This window comes from Gadus chalcogrammus, chromosome 21, assembly GCF_026213295.1.
Source record: "Gadus chalcogrammus isolate NIFS_2021 chromosome 21, NIFS_Gcha_1.0, whole genome shotgun sequence".
NCBI lineage: Eukaryota > Metazoa > Chordata > Actinopteri > Gadiformes > Gadidae > Gadus > Gadus chalcogrammus.
In genome coordinates this window covers 18,655,562-18,678,287 of record NC_079432.1, presented here as the reverse complement: position 1 = coordinate 18,678,287, position 22,726 = coordinate 18,655,562, and the positions used below count along the sequence as shown (strand labels likewise).

The window sequence follows — 22,726 nt, the reverse complement described above, 5'->3', positions numbered from 1 at the left end:
AGTCGGCGTCTGATTTGCAGTCTTCTTTTTCTTTCAGTTCACGCTATTCCTGAAAAGCTTGCCCAACGTTTACTCTTGTCTGGCCTCTCTGTCGGTCAGTCTCCCTTTTCTCTTCTTCTGTTCCTCCGACATTGGGTTTCTCTGGCTCTTTTTAGTCAGCTGATCTATGATGAATGTAACAATCCCTTAGTTACTTGTGTTTATATCGAGCCGGTTCCGTGTTTGGGGGTCTGTGCCGTAAAGCAATTTGTTACTTCGCGAGACCCGAGACTCACGCGAGAGTGGGCGGCGGGTCGCCGGCAGAAACATATTCCTTTTCTCCGCCAAGATGCGCAAGGGGGAGTCGAAACAACGAACAATCGAACAAAAATGTATAATAGAACCATCGCAATGACTCTTAGCCTGTTATATTAAGGTAAATCAAGCCAAAAAAGTTGCATAGTTCCCCTTTCACTCGTGTCTGATCTCTTTTCTGGTCCATTCTTCTTTTGTTCCACCGACAGTCGCGTCTTGGGTCCCTTATCAGTCGATTGATCAATGATGAATGCAACAATTGCCTCGCAACTGGCTGTTTATATCTAGTCCGTGCCATGTTTGGGTGTGTGTCTGTGCCGTAAAGCATTTTCGCAACTACAATCTGACTACATTTTCGAGGCGCGATTAGATACTTCCGCTGCGTCACATCCGGATTGTGTCGGTCCGAACAGAGCACGTTGCATATGGGCTTTTTCCTTGGAGAGGTGACATGGGGCAATGACACACCCACCAAACGACCTAGAAATGGTTGCAGAACCATCAGAATAACTCTCTCTCATTAATTATAACCAGCATAATTAATGTAATTTTGGCTAAAAAAGTTTCATAGTGGGCCTTTAACACCATTTTGGAGACATTTCTAACTTTATATACATATTTTGAGTGCTTTATGTACTCATTAATCGAATCTTCCGGTTAACCTGCACCATGGGCTTTGAAAAACGAGAAAAATTCGCTCATCCTTGTACAGAATGAAGAGGTGCTGTACAAAAACGTAATTATACAGTAGTTTGCAACAAAAAATTTTTTTTTTTTTTTTTTTAAAGCGCATAAAATAATTTGGGTCGCACATAAATTGACAGGGTCGGTCGGAAACCGTAACCAAACCAAAAAATTGTTTAGGCCCCATCAGCCTGAATCACTGCTGCCTCAATCAGAAAGTGTTTCTTCCAGCGTTTGACTACCTCCTCAGTTGAGGTCAACAGAGTACCATCCTAATTCTACATAGATTGGATGGTCCTCCATTTCCCCCTCATGAGGTGCCGAATGGTTTCCAGAAACACTTGGTGCCGACCGAAAGTCCTACTCCATGGCCCCTCCGAACTTCTCTGACACCCGCTGCTTTGCCACCGACAAGGCAATGGCTGCAGCCCTTTGAGCCCATCGGTACCCTGCAACTGCCTCAGGAGTCATCCAGGATATAATATCCCGAAAGGCCTCCTTCAGTCAGACGGCTTCCCTGACCACCGGTGTTCACCATGGTATCCGAGGGCTACCGGCCCTTGAAGCACCTAAGACCTCAGCTCACAGCTCACCGACGCAGCTTAAGCAATGGAAGTTTTGAACACAGCACACTCTGGTTCAATGCCCCCAACCTCGACAGGAATGCCAGAAATGCTAAGCCGGAGGTGCGAGTTGAAGATCCCTAGGAGGGCGGCCTCCCCCGGACGTTCCCAATTCTCCCGCACTACTTGTTTGGGATTACCAGGTCTGTCCAGAGTCTTCCCCCATTCCCTGAACCAACTCTCCACCAGATGGTGGTCGGTTGACAGTCCCACCCCTCTTTTCACCCCAGTGTCCAAAACATGCAGACTCAGATCAGATGGTACCCTCACGAAACCGATCATCGAACTTCGACCTAGCGTGCTCTGGTACCAGGTACACTTATGAGCATCCTTATGTTTGAACATGGTGTTTGTTATTGAAAATCCATGGCTAGCACAGAAATCCAACAACAGACGACCGCTCGATTAAATATTTGAACCGCTTGACAGCACTAATTATTATATTTTTTTATTCATGTGGCCTGCAGTGGCGATATCGCACAGGTGTATTCCCACAGGCTCTGAAAACAACAGTCATCAAGCCATATCTAACTTGCCATTTTTAAGCAAAATCATTGAAAAAGCTGTTTATCAACAGCTAAATAACTACTTCAATCACTGGATGTGCCAAAATTGTCTTCAATTGAACAATGAAAAAACTGAAGTAATGGTCTTTGGTGCAAGGGATGAACAATTAAAAGTCAGTGCACAGCTGTTATATTAGAAAGCACACACCAAGATAGAAATCTTGGTGTACTCATAGACTCAGACTTGAATTTCTAAAACCACATTAAATGCCATACTGAACTTACTGACTAAGGTATAAATGTGAGACACATTTTTGACTGATAGATGCTTCTGCTTAAATTATTTGGGGATTTATAAATAACATGAGAAAAAAAAATCTGAAAAAATCCTTATCCCAATGTATTGGCATTTTTAAGACTTTTGAAGGACTGATTAAATACATTTTAATACCAATACCATTTAAGGTATTATGTTAAGCATTTGTATTACTTTTGTATGATTTATTCTATACATTTGCATCGCAATTAAATGACTTACTGGTAGATGTATGAAATCAATGATTGTTAAAGGTCCCATGACATGCTATTTTATGTATTCTTTAATATAGGTATTAGTGGGCAACTAACACAATATTCAAAGACGTTCCCGAAATTCAGCTGTGGTGCAGAGTTACAGCCACTCCGAGCCTGTCGCACATTGAGCTTCCCCCAAATGCGCTGTTTTGGTGTCTGTAGCTATAATGCAAATGAGGAGGAGCGAGGCGGGTCAAGGAGGAGGGTGGGGGTGTGGCCCTGAGAAGCTTGCAGCCACAGTACCATGCGCTCTTTTTACAGTGGATGTATCACAATGGCGAGGCGCACACAGCCTTTAGCCGTGTTCTGCAAATATTCTAGAACACACGGGAGTCCTGGAGCTTTATATCTAAATATTATCATGTAGCCTACATAGATATCTATATCATATAATATATATTATCACGGGCAAAAGCTGTGTGAGCCGATATTATGAATCTCAAACGACCGCGTTGGGTTCTCCGACGTTCCTGGTTCTTCAACGTCCTCATCAATGTGAATTAGACTGAACCGCGACAAGGAGGAGAAAGAGATCGTTGCCGGGCAGCGCTTAGGCACCTCTGCCTCCGGCAGTAGTCCTTCAGCGGGGCTCAAGCGGGAGACATTCGCCGCCAACAATCCCTTTCTCCTCCATGTCGTGGTTCATGTTCTTGAGGGAGTCAAAGCCAAAGTTCCTTCCCCCCAATTCATTCTCAACCTTGGCTGGGATAACCCCCAATACTAGTCTCGTTGTAGAAATACCAGAGACGAGAGTCCGACGTGTTATGCGCCATAACACCAAAAGCAGAACGGTTATCCAAATAACAAGGAAGTGTACAACACTTGCGTTACAGTCCTGGAGCTCTATATCTAAATAATATCATATAATACATAGAAATCTATATCATTTAATACATATTATCACAGCCAAAAGCTGTGTGCACCTCCAGACGATATTATGAATCACAAACGACTTTGTCGGGTTCTGCGACGTCTCTGGTTCTTCCACTTTCACATCAACCTGAAGTCGACTGAACCGCGCACTGCCTGCTGCCGGCGCCTCGCGGCAAACCGGCGGCATGTCGCAGTTCATGTACTTCAGCGAGTCAAAGCCAAAGTTCCTTTCCCCCCAATTCCTTCTCAACCATGGCTGAGATAACCCCCACAACAGTCTCGTTGTGGAAATACAAGACACGTCAAAGAACCGACAAGAAACACTTGCATTACAGTGTGTGTATTCACACACACACACACACGCATGTGGCGCTCGCACGGTCGAGTCTCATTGGCGGGCCAACGTCTCTGGGCGGGCCAGGCAGAGTAAGGGGAGGAGCTGAGATTTTTGGTGACGTCATAAATACAGACATTCCAAATCAGCGCACTTGAGCCTCCGTTTTTTCAAAGGCGAGCAGAACAGCTAGTGCTCGTTTTACACCAAACGCAAGTTTTAGCCATTGGGGGACCATAGGCAGGCTAGGGGAACTTATATTTACGTTAGAAAACCTCATAAAGTGAGATTTTCATGTCATGGGACCTTTAAAAACAACAGTCATCAAGTCACTTCTAAGAAAAGAACGATATAGATACATAACTCATGAACAATTATAGGCCCATATCTAATTTACAATTTTTAAGCAAAATCATTGAAAAAGCTGTTTATCAACAGCTAAATAACTACTAACTTTTTAGCAATGAATACATTTACATATCGCTGACACACACCGGCTACTGAGTGACGCGCATGCGCATTTAAAGACATTGTTTACAGGAAGTGCGTCATTATTGCGCATCTAGGACCCCCGAGCCGATCTCACAGCCGAACACATTTGGTACTCCCACCCATAGATATATATATCTATGCTCCCACACACACACACACACACACACACACACCAGCAGTGCAATACATTTGACCTTTCAGATTCTTCAGTTCAATTCATTTTACATCTCGCATTTTTAGCAATGATTTGCGCTTTTCATTCAGCGGTCACTTTATTTGTGTCCAACCATTTACATTTCCTTAAGTGGTGTGCATGTTTACAGTGTTTACTCCATTTAGACATTTGAACTTCTGTTCAAATCCCTTCACTTTATTTAAGCCATTTAACATTTCTTTATGTCTTAATCTATGTGGCTTTATTAAAAAATATTTTCAACCTCACTTTGTACTACAGCACTCACTACCGCATTTTCTGCAGGAAATGCATTTTCTAGTTATTTTCTAGCTTTCTAAAGTTATTGTTAGTATCGTTAGTATTATCATTAATAATGAATATAATTATTCAGTTATCGAACTCCATGGATTTAAGAATAACGTCACAATAGTTTTTAATAAGTAGTAGTGATTTTTAACAGGCACACATGTCGTATCCTATTGATTGGCAGAGGACCCTTCAAAGCAACATGGCGGCCACCGGTGGGAAGTCTGTTTTGTTCGTGTGTTTGGGTAAGAACCGCTCTGGCTCATCGTCAGAGCTCACTGCGATGACAAATAACATGTTTTAACGTATATCATAATAATATTTTCAAAAAGATGTCACGGTTGGCCAAAGAGCATCTGTGCCAGCCCTTAACGAGATTAATGAAACGTCAGCCAACAGAGCTATCACATACTAGCTGGCAGGTTCTACATCACTATTATATTATTATTTACTGCTAACAGGCCGGGTTTAGGTTAAATGTCTCTAATTGTGTGACCAGTTTCCCCGCAGGGCCGACGGGTTTTGACGCTATTGTTTAAAAAGGACAACAACTCTTAGCTGGCTGTGGGTCGTAGTTCATTTTAGTGCCTGGTTGATATTCAATTATTAACATTAAGCTGCGCCACATACAGCGCTGCTTGAGATGACTGATCAAATTGGGTACAATTGTTCAAGTCACATTAAATCAGGTTGTCAATAAGTGGGTGACGTAGATCACACTGTAATTGACTCCGCTCTACGTCACACACGTGTGATCGTGTAACCGGTTAGTATCTGGCGTTGTCTTTGTTGTGTTTGGATGAAGAGGCCCAGACCAGGATATCTTTGGAGGCGATCTCCGTTTCTTCTGACAAAGGTGTAAATAACAACACTATCCTCCGGTCAACTCTTATTAGCGAGAGCTCTTATACAAATTAAATAACGTGAGAAATATGTTAGCGTACGACACAATAAGTTTAAGCTAGCATGTAAACTTAAAAATGTACTTTAAAAGAGGCAAAAACATGGACATTTCTGTGACCACAGTGTCGCTCACCTCTCCCAAGGAGTACAAAATCAAAAAGGGAGAGGCAAAAGCGTGAAGCAATTATATAGGGGGGACCCATGAAAGTGAACGTCGGGGTACAGAAACTGAGTCTCAAACGTTCCACATATTGACTCAGGAAATGTCAGGTTATAACTATTAAAAAAGATTTTGTATAATTATAATACTACATATTACTGTTGTATATTTCACTCTGTTACACATATTACTGCTGTATAATTGGCTCTGTTACAATGGAACACATCACACATAACGTGTTGATTTGGGCATCTGCTAGTGTTGGTCCACTGTGCTTTATTCAGTCCAGATTCAACAAAGCCGTCAACCAGTTTTAGCACTTCATGCTTGGAGATGCTGACTTCTTTTTCCAGCAGGACTTGGTACTTGCCCAAACTGCCAAAAGTACCAAAAACTGGTTCAATGTCTTTGGTATTACTGTGCTTGATCGTCCATCAAATTAGCCTGACCTGAACCCCATAGAGAATCTATGCCAAGAGAAAGATGAGACATGAGACCGAACAATGCAGAAGAGCTGAGGGCCGCTATTGAAGCATCCTGGTCTTCCATAACACCTCAGCAGTGCCACAGGCTGGTAGCATCTATGCAACGTCGCATTGAGGCAGTAATTCATTCAAAAGGGCCCAAACCAAGTACTGAGTACATAAGCATGATTATTATTTTCAGAGGGCTGACCCATCTGTATTTAAAAACCTTATTTATTGATTCCAAATTTTCTGATAATTTTAATTTGAGGTTTTCATAAGAAGTAAGCCATAATCATCACAATTATAATAAATAAAGGCTTGGAATATCTCACTTTCCATGTAATGAGTATATTATATATTAGTTTCACCTTTTCAGTTGAATTATTTTTTGGGGTTTATCATTGCTGTGGAATGCAATTACTTTAAGTCGCTATAACCAAATTCCCCTCACTTGAACAAGAGCTAGGCTACTGCTTCTCTGCACATCAATGCACATGGCTGATGGAATGCAAATTCTAACCAAGCCAATCTTAAATTCTGAATTTAGAATCAAACAACTTTACAGATATCTGTGTATTCCTTTTTAAATATACATGTCCAAAGATTTTCTCATGCCCCATGGCTGATTTTCAATCATGCTTTGTTTCTTCTTGTGCCTTTTAAAAGGGAATATTTGCAGATCCCCGATTGCTGAAGCAGTATTCCAGAAGATGGTGACTGATGCTGGGACTGTGGACAAGGTGAGAACATGGGGATTTACTATTTAGAATAACTATTTATTATAATTTATTTGTATTCATGTTTTGGGGATGATATACATATCATAGTCTAATTATATATTTTACAAAACTTTTAAAAAGCAGTATTTTCTAACCAATGTCAATCCTTATTACCAGTGGTTGAGTTGTAAAATAAAAGCCAGGGAGGATTTTAACTTTTAGGGACAGGTCATTTATGCTGATGACAGCGCATATGGTGGGAGACCAACGGTGTGATAATTATTATTATTATTCTATATTTTTTAGACCGATGACTGCTGTCATCGCTCTTATTTTATCCCAAAAAACGCAGCTGATCGGACGCATCAAACGATTCGGAGGCATGCATTACATTTAAGGATTTTAAAAACTGATTCTTATTTTTATTTTTTTTAAATGCATTCGGCAGAGAAGTGAGACTTGCGTTGCTCACGGGTTGGAATGAAAGGGAGAAAACGGGACAGAGTTGCCTGCGGAAGTGATCTTGCCTGCTTCACGCTACCAGTGTCTATCTCGTATGGTGTGGAATGAGAGGTTGTGAAGGCACTATTGCGCAAGCACGCAGGCGCGCAGCAAGCGTGCCTGCGTGCGTGCTTGCGCAATAGTACGCAGGACAATGTCCCTTTTCAAAAGCTAAGCCATAGCTCATCCCATAAGTGTTTGATAGCTCAGTGTGACGATGTTTGTAATGCTATTTTGAACCAGCACCAAATCCTTCCATTTTTTCTCACTGTCAATTGAGTTCTGAGAAACACCCCTACCCCGCCCGATACTGCCCAAGAAGGCAGTATCGCTGTCAAATCTGTTCCTGGGAAAAGTAACGTTGCGCCAAATTGAAAAAGGTACTACTTTTCGTTACCATATTTTCAGTAGTTACGCCTAACTTGAGTCTCTCTTGACCTTCCTTTCCGTGGTTCTTTTTGTCTTCTAAAGCCGAAGTCCCTCAGGTCAAGCTTTCCTTGTCGCTTGGCCTTGATGCTGAAATCACCTGCGCATGCTGCGTATGTCGCTGACTGAAATGACATCAATTAGTGTGTAAATAATATAATAGAGGCACCCAAAAATTTAAAGCAGCCAAATATCAAGAGGGCAGATTGTTGAGTCGATTTCTTTGGCACCTCTATTATATTATAGACGGTAGCCGGTAATCAACTTGTGTGGACTTCCTGGTAACATGGAACACATTTTATGTGTAGGGACACTAGTAATGCTACTGCAGAGGTTTGGTGCTATTTTGAGCAATATTAGTGGTAAAAAAAGAAATATTTGGAAGTGTTCACACTGCCCCTAGCTAATAACATGGAAGCCATTTTGGATGTTACATTGCTCCGGGCATTCACGGGCAATCTCTATACTCGATTATCAATGAAGAAATTGTCTGGAGAGCTTATTTTATGGGTCCTCATGTCACAAAAAGATCCTTGATTCAATCTTCGCCGGAATTAGGGCTGCACGATATGGGCAAAATATGATATCCCGATATTTTTTGGCTGAATGGCGATATACGATATATATCTCGATATTTTCTATAGAGTGGGTTAGATGTTTTTTTTCTAAGTCAAAAGCCACATGTGAGATGTTGCAAGCACTTTTATTAAAACATAGGTCAGTATGACTGCAACATGTGATTTTGTGTCGTTATTTTCAACAGAATTTAATGAACATGTAAAAAAAAAAAAGGGACGTTTTTCACCTTCACAAAATAATCACCTATGCAGAGAACATTATAAAGCTGTAAGTTACACACATTAGCTACCAATAAGAGCATTGGCTTCGTCGCATTGTCCTGTGTACTACGGTGAGAGTTTCAGTGCGCCGTAACTTTAATCCCCCGCCCCCTCCCTTCTCCGTTCCATTTGGGAACATGTTTGGTTTCATTTCGCTTGTTTCGTATATTTTAATTAATTAATTAAGAGCGTCACCAGAGGGCGCCCCCAACACATTTGCCGAGCGCCGGCCCTGGTTTCGGGGCAGAAGAAACTGTCGCGGCCGATGATGCAGCAGAACAGCCACAGAGTATTACGCATTCCTTATACTGCACTTTGTACCGCTGCTGTAAATGGTGGAACAGATTTGTCGTGCTTCCACTTTTAGTCGCAACGGTTTTGCTACACTCTCTACATGACCTGCAGCTGCTGCTCATCTGTTTTTTTTTAAACCCGAACTATTTCCACATTATGGAGCCGTTGTTTCTCCTCTTTGAAGCAATTTCATCTACCGCCGCCGTCTCGTTTTCTTTACGGGTATCATCCATGCTTGTTGTGTTGTGAGGGGGCGGCGGGGGCGGGAATGAGGCGTCTTTGCACACGGCACGTTCGGAAAGACAGAGTGGGAGGGGGAGGGGTCGCGCTCACAGTCTCCAAGGCAAGCGCTGTAGACGCTTGAGGGGGAAACTGACAATTTTAACGCATATCGATATAAACGATATTGTCAAATCTTGTGTCCCCGTGGAAATTATATCCATAGCCGATATATCCTGCAGCCCTAGCCGGAATTACACTTTAAGTAGTCAGCATTCACAGGGTTTGTAACTTTCTGATCAACAGTAAAGTGAACAAACACAGAGGGTATCAACGTCTCAACAGCATAGTGAACAAACACAGAGGGTATTAACATCTCGACAGCATAGTGAACAAACACAGAGGGTATTAACGTCTCAACAGCATAGTGAACAAACACAGAGGGTATCAACTTCTCTGAACAGACGTTCTTAAATAGCTTATTGGTCAGAGGTTGCTGTAAAGTTGACAATATTCCGGACATCACAGTATTCCGGACACACGCAAATTCTATTTATAAATACCTCCGTGTCATGGGCAGTTTATATACCACTGTTATCCCTGATCCCTGATCCTCTTTCAACCACTCCCTTCTTTAAAGAGTCTGATTTCGGGGAAATCAAAGCAAGTTCCCAATATGAACCTTTAGAAAATAGCAGGGGTAAAGTTTTACGGCTACACGCTTCAAATAATTCATATTATTTCTTACACAACATAGCCTATCACTTAATATTCAAATACAAAGTTCTCCATTTGTTTTACCGCCCCTGAAAATAATGAGAATCAGATGCAACATGTTGAGAATGTCGACCAGCCAACCAACTGACCCACCACCAGCCCCAATCCAGTCTAATGTTTAACTTGAAACCAAAATCAATGCAAATTCAATACTGTACTGTTGTAATATTGTTCAGCTCTGCGGCCATACATCCTAACCAGGGAAGGTTTTCCATGCTCTGCCCTGCCTAGTGGAGGATAGACAGTGCTGCCACCTCCACCTATGAGATTGGAAGTCCTCCCGACCACCGCGGGCAGGCCTGCATGAAGAAGCACGGCGTGCCCATGAGCCATATAGCCCGGCAGGTACCAACACCAAACTGTTAGCAGCAACTAGCCCCCCCCCGCTTTGTGTTTTGCAGTGGTTCATAGACAGTGGTGCCACATCTGACTGGAATACAGGCAGTTCACCGGACAGCCGCGGTCTGGCCTGCCTAAGGTCGCATGGCATTGAGACAAGCCACAGGGCACGACAGGTATATGTGTGTGTGTGCGTGTGTGTGTGTGTGTGTGTGTGTGTGTGTGTGTGTGTGTGTGTGTGTGTGTGTGTGTGTGTGTGTGTGTGTGTGTGTGTGTGTGTGTGTGTGTGTGTGTGTGTGTGTGTGTGTGTGTGTGTGTTAACCTCTTCACAGGCCTCGATACCTCAGATAATTAGCTAAAAACTGTTCCGTAATTTAAATCAGATCCACTGCTGCTAATTTGGTATTACTTATTTTATGATGCACTCTCCTCATACAATGTTACTAAATCTGTATGTGGGTATTCTCATGAACCCTTTAACACTTATTTAATGATATTAAGGAATTGTAATTATTTTACAGTGGTAAGAATACGTTTATGCACCCATGCTAAAGTTGACTAAAAATAGGAATAAAAAAATCATCTTTTGGAAATGTATCTTAATTGTTTATTAAAACAAATAAGGAAAAATCCAACCTTTTAGGCCACCAATTTTCTTTTCGAATGAATAATGTATCTTAAATAAATAAATATTCATTAAAATACAGGGTGCATAAGTATAGGAACCCCTATGTTAAAATGAAAACCGGCCTGCCTCTATGGGAATTGAACATAGGGGTTTCTATACTTATGCACCCTGGATTTTAACGAAGAACATTTATTTATTTACTTACGATAAATTATTCATTCGCAAAGAAAATTGGTGGCCTCAAAGGTTGGATTTTTCCTCATTTGTTTAATTAAGGCACTAAGATCGATTTCCTAAAGATGATTTTTCTATTCCTCTTTTTAGTCAACTTTAGCATGGGTGCATAAACTTATCTTACCATTGTATATTGTGACTCCTGAGCAGGACCTAGGCGACTGCCTAGGGCGGCAAATGCATTGGGGGTGCCCTCTGGTGGCGCCCTTAATTAGTCAATTAAAATAAACAAAACAAATGGAGAAGGGAGGGGGCGCGGGAGCAATCGCCAGGGCGCCCGAAACCGTCACCGTAGTACGCAGGACAATGTCCCTTTCAAAAGCTAAGCCATAGCTCTTCCCAAAAGTGTTTGATAGCTCAGTGTTACGTTGTTTGTAATGCTATTGTGAACCAGCACCAAATCCTTCCATTTTTTCTCACTCTCAATTGAGTTCTGAGAAACACCCCTACCCCGCCAAGCACCTCACATCGCAACTTTCAGTGTTTCCCATACATAGACCAATGTGTTGCGCAGCGCCACAGAATGAACCAAGAGCGCCACAAATTGATTCTGCTATTTTTTTTTCGCGGTTTTTAAATATAAATATTGTTCCGTTTATTAATCTCCGTGTAGCACTCTTCCTTCCTGTTATTCTCATTCACACACGCACACAGAGACAAGCGGGCATAAATGCCAATGATGCGATGGTACCCTACCACTTATTGGATAAACCCACGTATCACTGATACATCCACACGCACTGACAGCGGATTCGCCCGCGCCTCCTCCCAACGCGCCTACAAAGGAAAACCCGAAGCAGCGGGATATTTGCGATAAATGTGAAATGCGGTTATAGTTATCTATTACGGTGTTAGACCCCCAGCCCGTTGTGCCGGCCATTTGAATTCGCTCTGCAGCAGGGACTGAAGATCGGGAAGTGGGCCAATCCACTTTGAAATGTATTTTGTGCGCGATTGCTCGATTAGGCGAATGAGACACACACACACACACACACACACACACACACACACACACACACACACACACACACACACACACACACACACACACACACACACACACACGTCCTACAAGTCTTGTTGCTAGAGTTAACCAGGTTTGAGCTTGTTTCATTTCTATTTTCTCATCCGTTCCCCATTGTTGTCATTTCCTGTCCAACTCCATTTGTCTTATGAGTTTGACCCACTGGACCCCTTCGTACGTACCGGGGCTGCGTGGTTTATTCCACCAGTTTCATTAAGTCATGCCCTGTCAAATACTCTGCACAACATCCTTAAAGATGTGCTGCTTTGATCTCCTCTTTATTACCCTGTCAATGTCTGCCTCTCTCTCTAGACCTTCTCTCTAACCTTTTTGGAGCATTATTCATCTATCTATTTTCCAACCACTAATCGTGATATTTAAAAACGGTATATTACATTAATTCTATATACTATATCTATCGCATACGACTCATGTTACTCATAAATTAATTGTATAGGGGCTTTATATTGTGAATAAGTATGTTGTTACTGTGATGACTACTCCCATTTAATTACAGCTGATGGATGTGGCGCATAGCAACAGTTATGAGGCTGTCTGAGAGGCCCTTTTGCATGTCGTGGAGCACATGTCTGGACAGCCCCGCCTCCAAAGTTAACCTTCCCTCTGTCACATCTGTCCTCATCTCACCTCCAGGTGACCAAGGAGGACTTCATGAACTTTGAGTACATTCTCTGTATGGACGACAGCAACATGAGGTACAGTTATTTGGCATGAGGTTGCGAGTGCTCTTTGTTTTTTTATTTTAAATTTTCATGAATCCAAATGTACTGGCCAGGCAGGCATTGTCGCAAACAATCCAGGAGGCCTCCTACATCAGATTCAACGGGCAAGCACAAAGCCCACACAGCCTTCATAGCTGCTCATTGACCAGGGACTTAAATACCATCTAAAACCTTTTTAAAGGCCATAATTAGCGTAATAATTCCATGTGCATTGCTGTGATGTGATAGTAGGGCAAGGAGAGAAACGTGGTCTTGACAATCATTCAGATGATGAGGGTGACCCTCACAGGCATACGTTGGCTATGGATGGAAACGATTGGTCTTTTGTCCGGGGTCGGGTCTGGCGGATGGGCCACTGTAAGGACAAACCAGGTTGCATAAAGACGGATCTCCAGTCCTCCTATTCCCACACACATCAACACAGTCCCAGGGAGACAGCGACTGAGCCCCACATGTCGACGCAGGCTCCAGCTAATGAGCAATATCCATCCCCCCTAAGCTGCTTCCAAAGGCCAGGAGCTGGGTTATGTTTGGCTACTTTGAACATTGTAGGATCAGTTTGAGATCACATGCCCATGGCAGATCTGATCTCTAAGCAGCTTACCGAGTTCTTTGGATACCTCGTCTTGCTGTGTTTTTCCCCCCATTCCATCCATTTAAACTGTGAGCCAAGTGTTAAGCTGACCAGACTGGGAAAATAGACCTTAGGTTCTAGAGAAAGTGGGTGAAGTCCGCAGAGTAAATACATAAATAGATTTCATCCTGCTGTCAAGGTGCCTTATCAGGGGACCCTCTGTTCTAGCTGTCCTCTTCCTGCTTTGTTCCTAGTGAAATATGCCCTGGTTCTTTTTTTTCTTCTACTGCATCATAGGTCATCAGGTTGTTTTCATTGGATTATCGATGGTTTTCACTCTAGTGTTTTGCATTGCGTTTGGACGCTCAGATCCATAAAAAACCACAACTACCCACATTTCCTCAGTGAAACTTTAAGCAGGTGTCTCAAAGCTATCTAAACAGATTCAAGTGTCTTTTTTTTCCAGTCTTAAATTTGCAGAAATAATTAATACTGATACTGTAAACGTAAATAACAGCGAAAGTCAAGGTCCTTTATTATCGAAACCTTGCTGGCATGCAACCATGTCCAGTGCCAGGAACGATGTTCTAGAAAAAGTGAGTCTATAATACTTTTAACTGCATCACATACTGATAATCAAGTCCTTGGGGTTAATTTTCACCATCTGCATTTTTCACAGTTGGAGAACCAGAAGTTGACAAATGGGGTAGCTGGGTAAATGGCTCCTCATAGTGTGCAACGGGTTGGCATTTCCTGCTTCCTCTCAGACATGCTGATCCTTACCAAACAATTATATACATTGGTGTGCTTTCTATAGATAGACCCATAGACCTGGGATGCACCAAGCCCTTACATTCCTGCATTTATTAAGGATGGACTTTGGGGTGCACCGTCTTTTGGTATGAATTCCAGCACCTAGCTCAGGGTGAGTGGGTAACCAGGTACTCTGGGGGCTCAAGCCCCACCGTCGTCTGTAGCTGCTGGTGATGTTCATAATCCCCATCAACAGTCACTGGATCTTTTATTCATCATCTGTTGGACATTGTTTAAATTATTCTTTGTTTTGCTCAGGCTCTGTTTCAACCCTTGTTTTGTATTTGCAGCGAGCTGAAAAGGAAGGCGAAATCTGTGAGCAACTACAGTGCCAAGATTGAGCTACTCGGTTCCTATGACCCCCAGAAACAGCTGATCATCAAAGACCCATATTATGTAAGTAGTGTTCTTGTTGGAGTGGGAGCACGCCCCTTTAAATTTGGAGATGAATCGTGATCGCTCTGCTCTTTCTTTTTAAATGCTGCTCTCCTCGAGATCTGGGAACAAGTGATAAGGATTTGGAGCCTTTTAAATGTTTCTCCTCTCCAAACTCTTTATAACCTCAGATCATTGTGTCCCCTCTGACATTCATCAGCCAAGTATGCATAATGCAAAGATTTATTTGGGAGGCTTTTGTTGAAATACCCATTTTATTTGGCATCATCATTCAACGAGAATTGATCTGCTTTGGACTGCTGGCTCTTTGACATTATGATCCAACGAAAACCAACCTTGCCAGGCTTCAAATTATTAGTTTGTGTCCGAAGCACCAGTTGTTGGGCCAATCGTTCCTATTGAAAGGTGGTTAGTTGGCATTGGTATTGCCACTTCCACAAATCCTGATACTGAGACCATGCATCTCCTGACATCTTTATTGTCTTGCAACCTTGCAGGCGTGTTCACTTTCCCCCATGGTGTATTTCAAATTAACTTTGCCTCTCCTGCCATGGCTGACACCAGCCCTGGCCAACCGTTATGGTGTGTTCCTGAATCCTCGGACGCCAGCCTTCCGAGTTGCACGTTTGACGTCACTTCCGGTCTCGGAGCATTCATAGCGTTCCTGTTCGTCATTGTGATTGTGGCATGAAATTGGCTAGTCGCTGTTTACTGTTAGCTACATTAGCCTCTTAAGCAAACCAGCCCGAAAACAAACAACCCAACTTTAAATTGTATTGCACACACAGCAAGACCATGCAATGTATTAATTGGTGACCGGAATAAAGTAGCAATAATCAAGTGTGTAAGAGCATTTAAAATCAACATTAAAATGACCTACGTGGTACAAATACAAAAAAAAAAAATCTCTTCACGGGCGCAGCCATTTTGTTGAAAGCGCCATCTCTGCTCTCGGTCTACTCTCAGATTTTTGAAAGATGAAGACAAAAAGGGGGAGTGCCTCCGAGAAATGCGGAAAGAAAGCTGGGAGATCTTCGACTTTCGACTCGAAAGTTCGAGGATTCAAGAACACACCATTAACTCTCCACTTCACTCCCATCACTAATGTTTCCTTTTCTCTCCTGCTTGTTATTTTAGCCCTATGAATCCTGCCTGGTTAGGTCATATTGGCCCTATCATTGGCTTTTGGATGTAGTTGGAACTAATTGGTGTCGTCTTGGACCCATTGCCTTACAAACAAAATAAATGTGGTACTAAAATGTGAAGTATAAATAGTTTACAAACTTATAATGAGGGCCCAGAGACATTGAATGTATACTTGTCAAACATCTAAAGGGGGCAAGAGATCATTTGTGATGACCAATAAGTCAAACTGTAGTGAAATGCAGTCGTCGGAAGACGCTGAGCTGATTTCAATTTCAATGACATTGCTTTGTTCTTTGGTCATGATAAACAAAAAACTGCATTGATTAAGGTCAATGTAAGATCAATTTAGTTTAAGATTGTTATCATATTCTGAGCCGGGCTAGCTCTCAGTTCTTTCAAAACAATGTGAAGCTTGCATATATTAAATTGGTCGCCGTTAAACATCATTTCTGCCTCCTTATCTCGCCTGAAGGGAAGCCAGGAGGACTTTGAAACAGTCTACGAACAGTGCGTGAGATGCTGCAAAGTGTTCTTGGAGAACAATTCCTAGCACACCATGACTGGACCAATGCTATGATTGGCCCTCAATTGTTCATTATGCTATGTCTTCTTAACACATCAACTGAGCCCAACTAAGCCACTCGTTATAATACACTGGCCAAGACAACCCCTGTTTGTTTGGCAATGATCTTCAGGAGTTGCACTGTATAGGGATATAAGCTGTGTTGTGGTGATGAGAATTGGTCATAAATAAACTGTTTTAAAACAATTGTGGCTTTTTGTTTCAATCAAATGTCCATATAATCGATAAAAAGGATTCCATCTGATTCTCAGGCCAGCCAATAGATGGTGTCACATGACCCAACATTTAAGGAGGTTAAACTGTCTAGGTTAAAGGTCAAGACCAGGGTCAGAGTTAATGCTGGACTAAATGTTAATCTAGATGGGTATTATGCTGGATGTTTTGGGGTACATTTTTAGCCTTTTTCTATAATGTCTACATTGTATGCAAAAAGCCAGCGTCATTTAAAACATTCTAGATGTTTGTATTTCTATATGGCCTACAATAAATATGTTTTAGAAAAAAGTGAAAAATTAAGGCTTCTAAAGTAATCCTATGTTTAGGAAATGTAATGTTTAAATACAAAATATTAAGCATTTATATGTTGCCTTTTTCCATTCCATTCACACTGGGACTTAATTAAGAGCTTTGACTAAAGCCTTGTCCCTAAAGACGCCTTCACAAATGTGCTAATTTTATTGTCAATGCTAACGCAACAGAAGCCATTTATATTATATCAATGTTATAATTTATTAAATATATTTAATTTATTTAAATATATATGCTTTTCAACACCCACTTCATAAATGGCAAACATGGTAGTTAGATTATTCCTTTCAAGCTTTGCCTTACAGTATACATATTGCACTTTGTATAGATGTTTATAATCTACAGAATATACACTGGAAACTCCAAAATATATTTGATAGAATATACAACACTAAACCAAGGTTTGTCGGGTGCTATTCATATTTAGTGAGTGGGACCAGTGCTGAGAAAATGGTCCTGGGTTGTTTTTTTTCTCTCGTAACGACATCCAAAGATTAGAAAATGTTCCTTTTGGTGCAACTAATAATTGAAGAGTAGTTTTCAGTGTTAGCACAAGCAGACGAAGGTAGTAGGCCTTGGCCGAGGTCCTACATGGCGTGTTGTCGAGGAACAAGTGCAGTATGGCAGGCCCAACACAAGCTTTAACACACATCTGTAGACGTCAGAAACCCCTTTCTTCAAAAAATCCTTCCGTTCTTTTCAAAGTCAACCGAACACTGAAAAAATAATGCATCCCTTTTGATTCTTTTAAGCAAAAAATTAATGCCACTTTGGTAATTTTCTGATGTTTGGTTGTGTGTGTCCACCTACATTTTCCTCTTCCATTTCACTTCCATTTCTTTAAAGTCTTTCTTTGGCTTTGGTTTTACAACCTCTTATAGGTGGTGGACCCTGGTTTTGGGGGGCTGTAGGTGGTGGGCCCCGGGTGTAGGGGACCTGTTGGGCTAACGATCCATGTCCAGGACGGTCAGACCACTGCAGGACCATTCTGGACCTTTCTGCATAGTTGGAAGGTCAGAAGGAGTTGGCCGCAACCGGTACAGTCCAAGGCACTTCTTTATACAGATGTGTTTGTTCTCCTTCTCGTCCTATTCCTCTTTGGCTGAGATTCATGAGCACTGCTACAACCTAGAATGAAGAGGGAGTCGAATTTAGTCCACAACGAAGCATGTGAAGTCAATAAGGAGAGGGCTTGATTTTCTTATCACTGCGTACACCCACCCTGTGTTTCTTTATGGAGTCAAGTAATGAGTGCAAGTACATATCGTTTATAAGATCACATGGTCAATAACTGGGACCCCCATCAGTGCTTGCGATCCTACGGAAAAGGTACTCATAATTTCCTTTAACTTAAAGGACAAATCCTGTGTAAAATGGATTTGGGATATGTTTTGTACGATAATGAGTTGGAACGTTAGTTTTGGAGCACAAAAACCGCATATAGACGAATCCTTCAGTTGGCTGTTTTTAGCCAATTCTATCAAAACGCTATAAACTCGGAACGATAGGGGCATGTGTTATGGTAAAAAACTAAGTCGCTAATTTAAACCACTTTAAAGGCTAAAAGTAGCCTGACACTTCTTTGGAAGTATAATTAGGGTCACAACATATAAAATGAAGCATTGATAACTTTGTAAGTGCAAAGATTGTTTATTAAAAAGGACATTTTATACACACAATACCATCAGTAGATCCCCCGTCGATGCCAGACTCGATAGGTAGATTAAACAATCTGTACAATAACAAAGTTATCAATGCCTCGTTTTATATGTTAAGACCCTTATTATACTACCAAAGAAGTGTCGGGCTACTTCTAGCCTTTTAAGTGGTTTAAAATAGAGACTTAGTTTTTACCATAACAAATGCCCCCATCGTTCCATGTTTATAGCGTTTTGGTAGAATCGGCTAAAATCAGCCAACTTAAGAATGTGTCTATACGCGCTTTTGCTCTCAATCGAACATTCCAAATCGTTATCATATTAAACATATCCCAGATCCATTTTACACCGGATGTATCCTTTAATGCTAAAGGTTACTTAATTTCTGCTGTTTTATCGCTATATTTAGTAATGTTTATTAATATTTTCTGCTACCATTATATTGTCTGCTTATTTGCCCGTTGTATCTGTACTTGTACTATTACATCTCATTGAGGATCATTTTTCATTCCTTGAACAGTTTACGAAAGTCTTTGCTCTTTATCGTCTTCTATAACATCATGACCTTCGTAATCCAGGCGTTTGTAAATTGGTGGTTCGTTGCTTTTTTTGCACCAGCCGAGAGACATTGCGAAACTCATTCAACCATGCATTAATTTCCGGTCTTGATAACTGTGATTCCCTTTCGGGATTTCTTAGCAAGACATCCCTGAACCGCCTGCCCGTGGTCCAACGTGCTGCCGCTCCTGACAAGTCCTCCATGAGGTCTCCTGGGACACCTTGACTCATCTCCTCACACTGGCTTCCCATCAATTTCAGAATCCTGTTCAGGATTCATTTGAGAATGGTTTAAAGACCATCCATTCACTCCCTCAGTAGAGACTGGTCTATATCTATCCATATATCCATCCAATCATTCATGCAGGAGAGAGTCTCTTGGTGTACCTGGAGGGTGCTACCCATCAGTGCACTGTGGGCTGCCCGCTAACCGCCGGAGGAGTCGTGCACACCTTTTGAAGTCTGAAAAGAGAGTGAAGAAATCAAAGCATGTCCATGTATAAATAAAGAAAACTAAATATATTTATTTATTTATTCATTTATTTATTTTGAAATTGAGAGATAATATTCTGTTGTGTGTATCAGCCCGGATCCTTTATGAGAACCATTCAGACAGTAATCTTGGGGGGTATTTAGTCCAGGACTTACAGGTAGGTGTTGTACAGTCCCGGGTGCTGTGGTACAGCCTGTAAACGTGCTTCCGACACTTTGGACTGAAGTACAGAGGTCCTTGAGAAATAAAAAACAGATTCTGAAATCCATGTCACTCTCCCCGTAATTTCCATTCGTTTCGGAGACATTAGTTATCATTCCTCATTAGCTTATTTTTTTTATAGTACTATCTCCCATGCGCACACACACTCTCCTTACCTGTTAAGTGTTGTATAAACTTTTCTTTCTTTGTGATATCTCTAGCTGATATTGCTGTGCAAGATAAAAAGGTGGGAAAAGGCGGGGGGGGGGGGGGGGGGGGGGGGGGGGGAGATGGTCAGCTTCAAAACGATTAGTCCAACTAAACATCAATACCACTTGGAAATGTTTTCCAGCAAGTTGTAGGAATTCACGGCCAGCTCTCCCACTCCAAAACAGCCTACTCACCCACAGGAGTGTCCGCCATTTCGGTTCCAAAAGTGCGTAAAACCCTTGTCCCGGTTGGAGCTTCCCTCCTCGCTGCTGACAAGCGGTTGGCCGTCTCGCTGTGGCTGTGTGTGTCCCGGCTCCTGTCCAGGTGTTTTACCAACCCAGCGTGGTGCCTCAGGCTATGTTCGTTCCTCGCCACCGTGGCGGATTCCCTGGTGTCTCCAAAGTGTGCGCTCAGAGCGCAGAGCAGCAGGAGGCCCATGGCGAGGTGTTGGGGTCCGCTCATCGCTGTCTTGGACTGATTGACAATGAATTCTTCTTCTTCTTTGGAAATGCGTTTTAAAAGACACATGTGGAAAATAGGTTGGAGGAAAAATAAAGAACCGGTCCTCTAGTGCATAAAGGTTTCCTCACACGCGTTACATTCCTAGGAAAGGATGCATTTTAACAGGCCATGTTAGGCTGTACTGAAGTTTTGAAACGATCGGAGCCTAGGAACTTGAAGCGCGTCCAAAACCATGAATCCAAAAGCTATTCCTTATTATATGGTATAGTCCAATGAATGAATATGATGTACTTATCACTATCAAACTAGTAGGCTGTCATTTGTAGTCCTCCAGGAGTGGAAACCAGCAGAAGGAGCTGCCGTCCGTTCCACCGGTGAGATGTAGTGAGCTCTCCAAAGGTCCGATGGTCTGAGGGTCCTCTCTCTCTTTATCCTGACTGAGGACCCCAGTCCCATGAGGATAACTCCGCAATCCAGTCTTTAATTACAACAACATCGGGAGATACCCGTAAAGGAAAGTTCACTTTAGTTTCCCGACCATCGATCCTCCAGTCCTCAGTCTGCTTCTCTCCTCCACTCTGCGTCTGGAAGCTCTTCGCCCCTTTCACTGAAATCGCATCAAGCGAAAAGCAGAGTTGATACTGGCCTCTCCTCTCTATTGTCCTCAGAAACGACCTTGGTGTTCTAAGAAAAAACAGTCCGGTTTGCGTTTCTTGTGTTTTTTTTAATCAATAATATAATCGATATCCCGGTCACGCACTCCTTATGCTTGGACATGAATTACGCACAGCTGTTTGTAACACCGCTCTGGGCGTGCGGTTTGGATACTAATTTCCCTCCCCTCAAAAAGTGTTGGACTTCTCTGCTGTATCAAAATACACTGCTTAATAAAACAACAATTATAACCTCGATGTTTTATCATACTCAAGATATGTTGGAAATCACAGCAATGTTGAAATTCCCCAAATGCTCACTCATGCAACAAGTGCCCGGACGCGCCATGAATGTTAAGGCGATTTAGGTGCGACTTAAGTCGTGAGGTTGCACTGTAGACCCATGGCCGGGTCGCTAATCACAATGTCATGTCTTTAGTCGACATGTCATCCTGTGAATTAACACCTGGTGCTGAAAGGACAGCGCACGACTGTGCCGTGCGTCAATCAAGCATAACTCATGCTTATTTTGGTTTTGAGTGGTTAAATTAAGATCCATGTTATGTGTTGATATCAAGCGCCTATAAGTAGTAATAAAAAAGAAAAAGTCTAAAAAATATATCATAAGCAAACCAGACCCTTGTTGCAAAGCGTGGTTGAATATGTGTTGTTCTTCCATTCATCATGGGTCTGGCACCTTCATTTACGAGGGCACAGGTTAAACTAGTGAAGACAACACGTTGACTCTAGCTCGTTCTTTGACACATATAAATGAAACAGCTGCTACCTAGTCAATGTTACGGTTGTGGCCTGCTTTAGGGTCAACACAAATAGGAGTTATGTCCACAATTTAGTAAACCACTTGTGCTCTGGTATAAAGGCTGCATAAACATAATAAGTGTTATGAGCGACACCTTCCTTGTGATTACACCTTTGTGAAAAGGTTATATTGTGAGGGAAAATGGTTAAAATATGTGTGACCATTGACACTTAAGAGGTAATTTGATCAGAGCACCCATAACCTGCATAACTTGCTGTGATTCTTGATTTGTTGGCTTTATTCCTGTCAATAGAGTTTCCTATTGGTCGATATAATCGTTAAGAAATTAGCTTTAGTCTTTTATTGCCCAGTTAACCCATCTGTATAATGGCGGGACTGGAATTTGTTATTTCAGATCCGGGGTTCAGACTAATCTCCAGAGACCACTTTGTTGTCACAAAGGAGGTAATATAGGGCTAAAGGGGGTGACATACTAAAATCACATATCTTTAAACGTCCACTAGTCCTCTTGTACCTTGGTTTGGTAACCTATGGTAA

General features: G+C 42.1%; 2 protein-coding genes across 4 annotated transcripts; one reads left to right on the top strand and one right to left on the bottom strand.

The window, feature by feature from the left end:
* The first annotated feature begins 5,001 nt into the window (after positions 1 to 5,001).
* Positions 5,002 to 17,117, top strand: acp1 (acid phosphatase 1). Of its 3 annotated transcripts, none has more exons than XM_056581134.1 (6): positions 5,002 to 5,105; positions 7,057 to 7,130; positions 10,397 to 10,510; positions 13,045 to 13,106; positions 14,811 to 14,916; positions 16,535 to 17,105. In XM_056581134.1, the coding sequence occupies exons 1-6, from the start codon at positions 5,021 to 5,023 to the stop codon at positions 16,610 to 16,612; spliced, it is 519 nt and encodes a 172-aa protein (XP_056437109.1). In that variant the 5' UTR covers positions 5,002 to 5,020; the 3' UTR covers positions 16,613 to 17,105. The 3 variants fall into 3 exon arrangements, with proteins under 3 accessions (XP_056437109.1, XP_056437108.1, XP_056437110.1); XM_056581133.1 differs by lacking the exon at positions 10,397 to 10,510 and adding an exon at positions 10,567 to 10,680 and having other exon boundaries at positions 5,015 to 5,105; positions 16,535 to 17,117; XM_056581135.1 differs by lacking the exon at positions 16,535 to 17,105 and adding an exon at positions 15,883 to 16,528 and having other exon boundaries at positions 5,015 to 5,105.
* Positions 17,118 to 19,984: 2,867 nt separating this feature from the next.
* On the bottom strand, positions 19,985 to 21,556 carry LOC130374240 (ALK and LTK ligand 2-like). The gene is made up of 3 exons (XM_056580905.1): positions 20,488 to 21,556; positions 20,260 to 20,313; positions 19,985 to 20,118 (listed from the first exon to the last, which is right to left on the bottom strand). Exons 1-3 carry the CDS (start codon positions 20,819 to 20,821, stop codon positions 19,985 to 19,987), a joined length of 522 nt encoding a protein of 173 aa, XP_056436880.1. The 5' UTR covers positions 20,822 to 21,556.
* Positions 21,557 to 22,726: the final 1,170 nt, after the last annotated feature.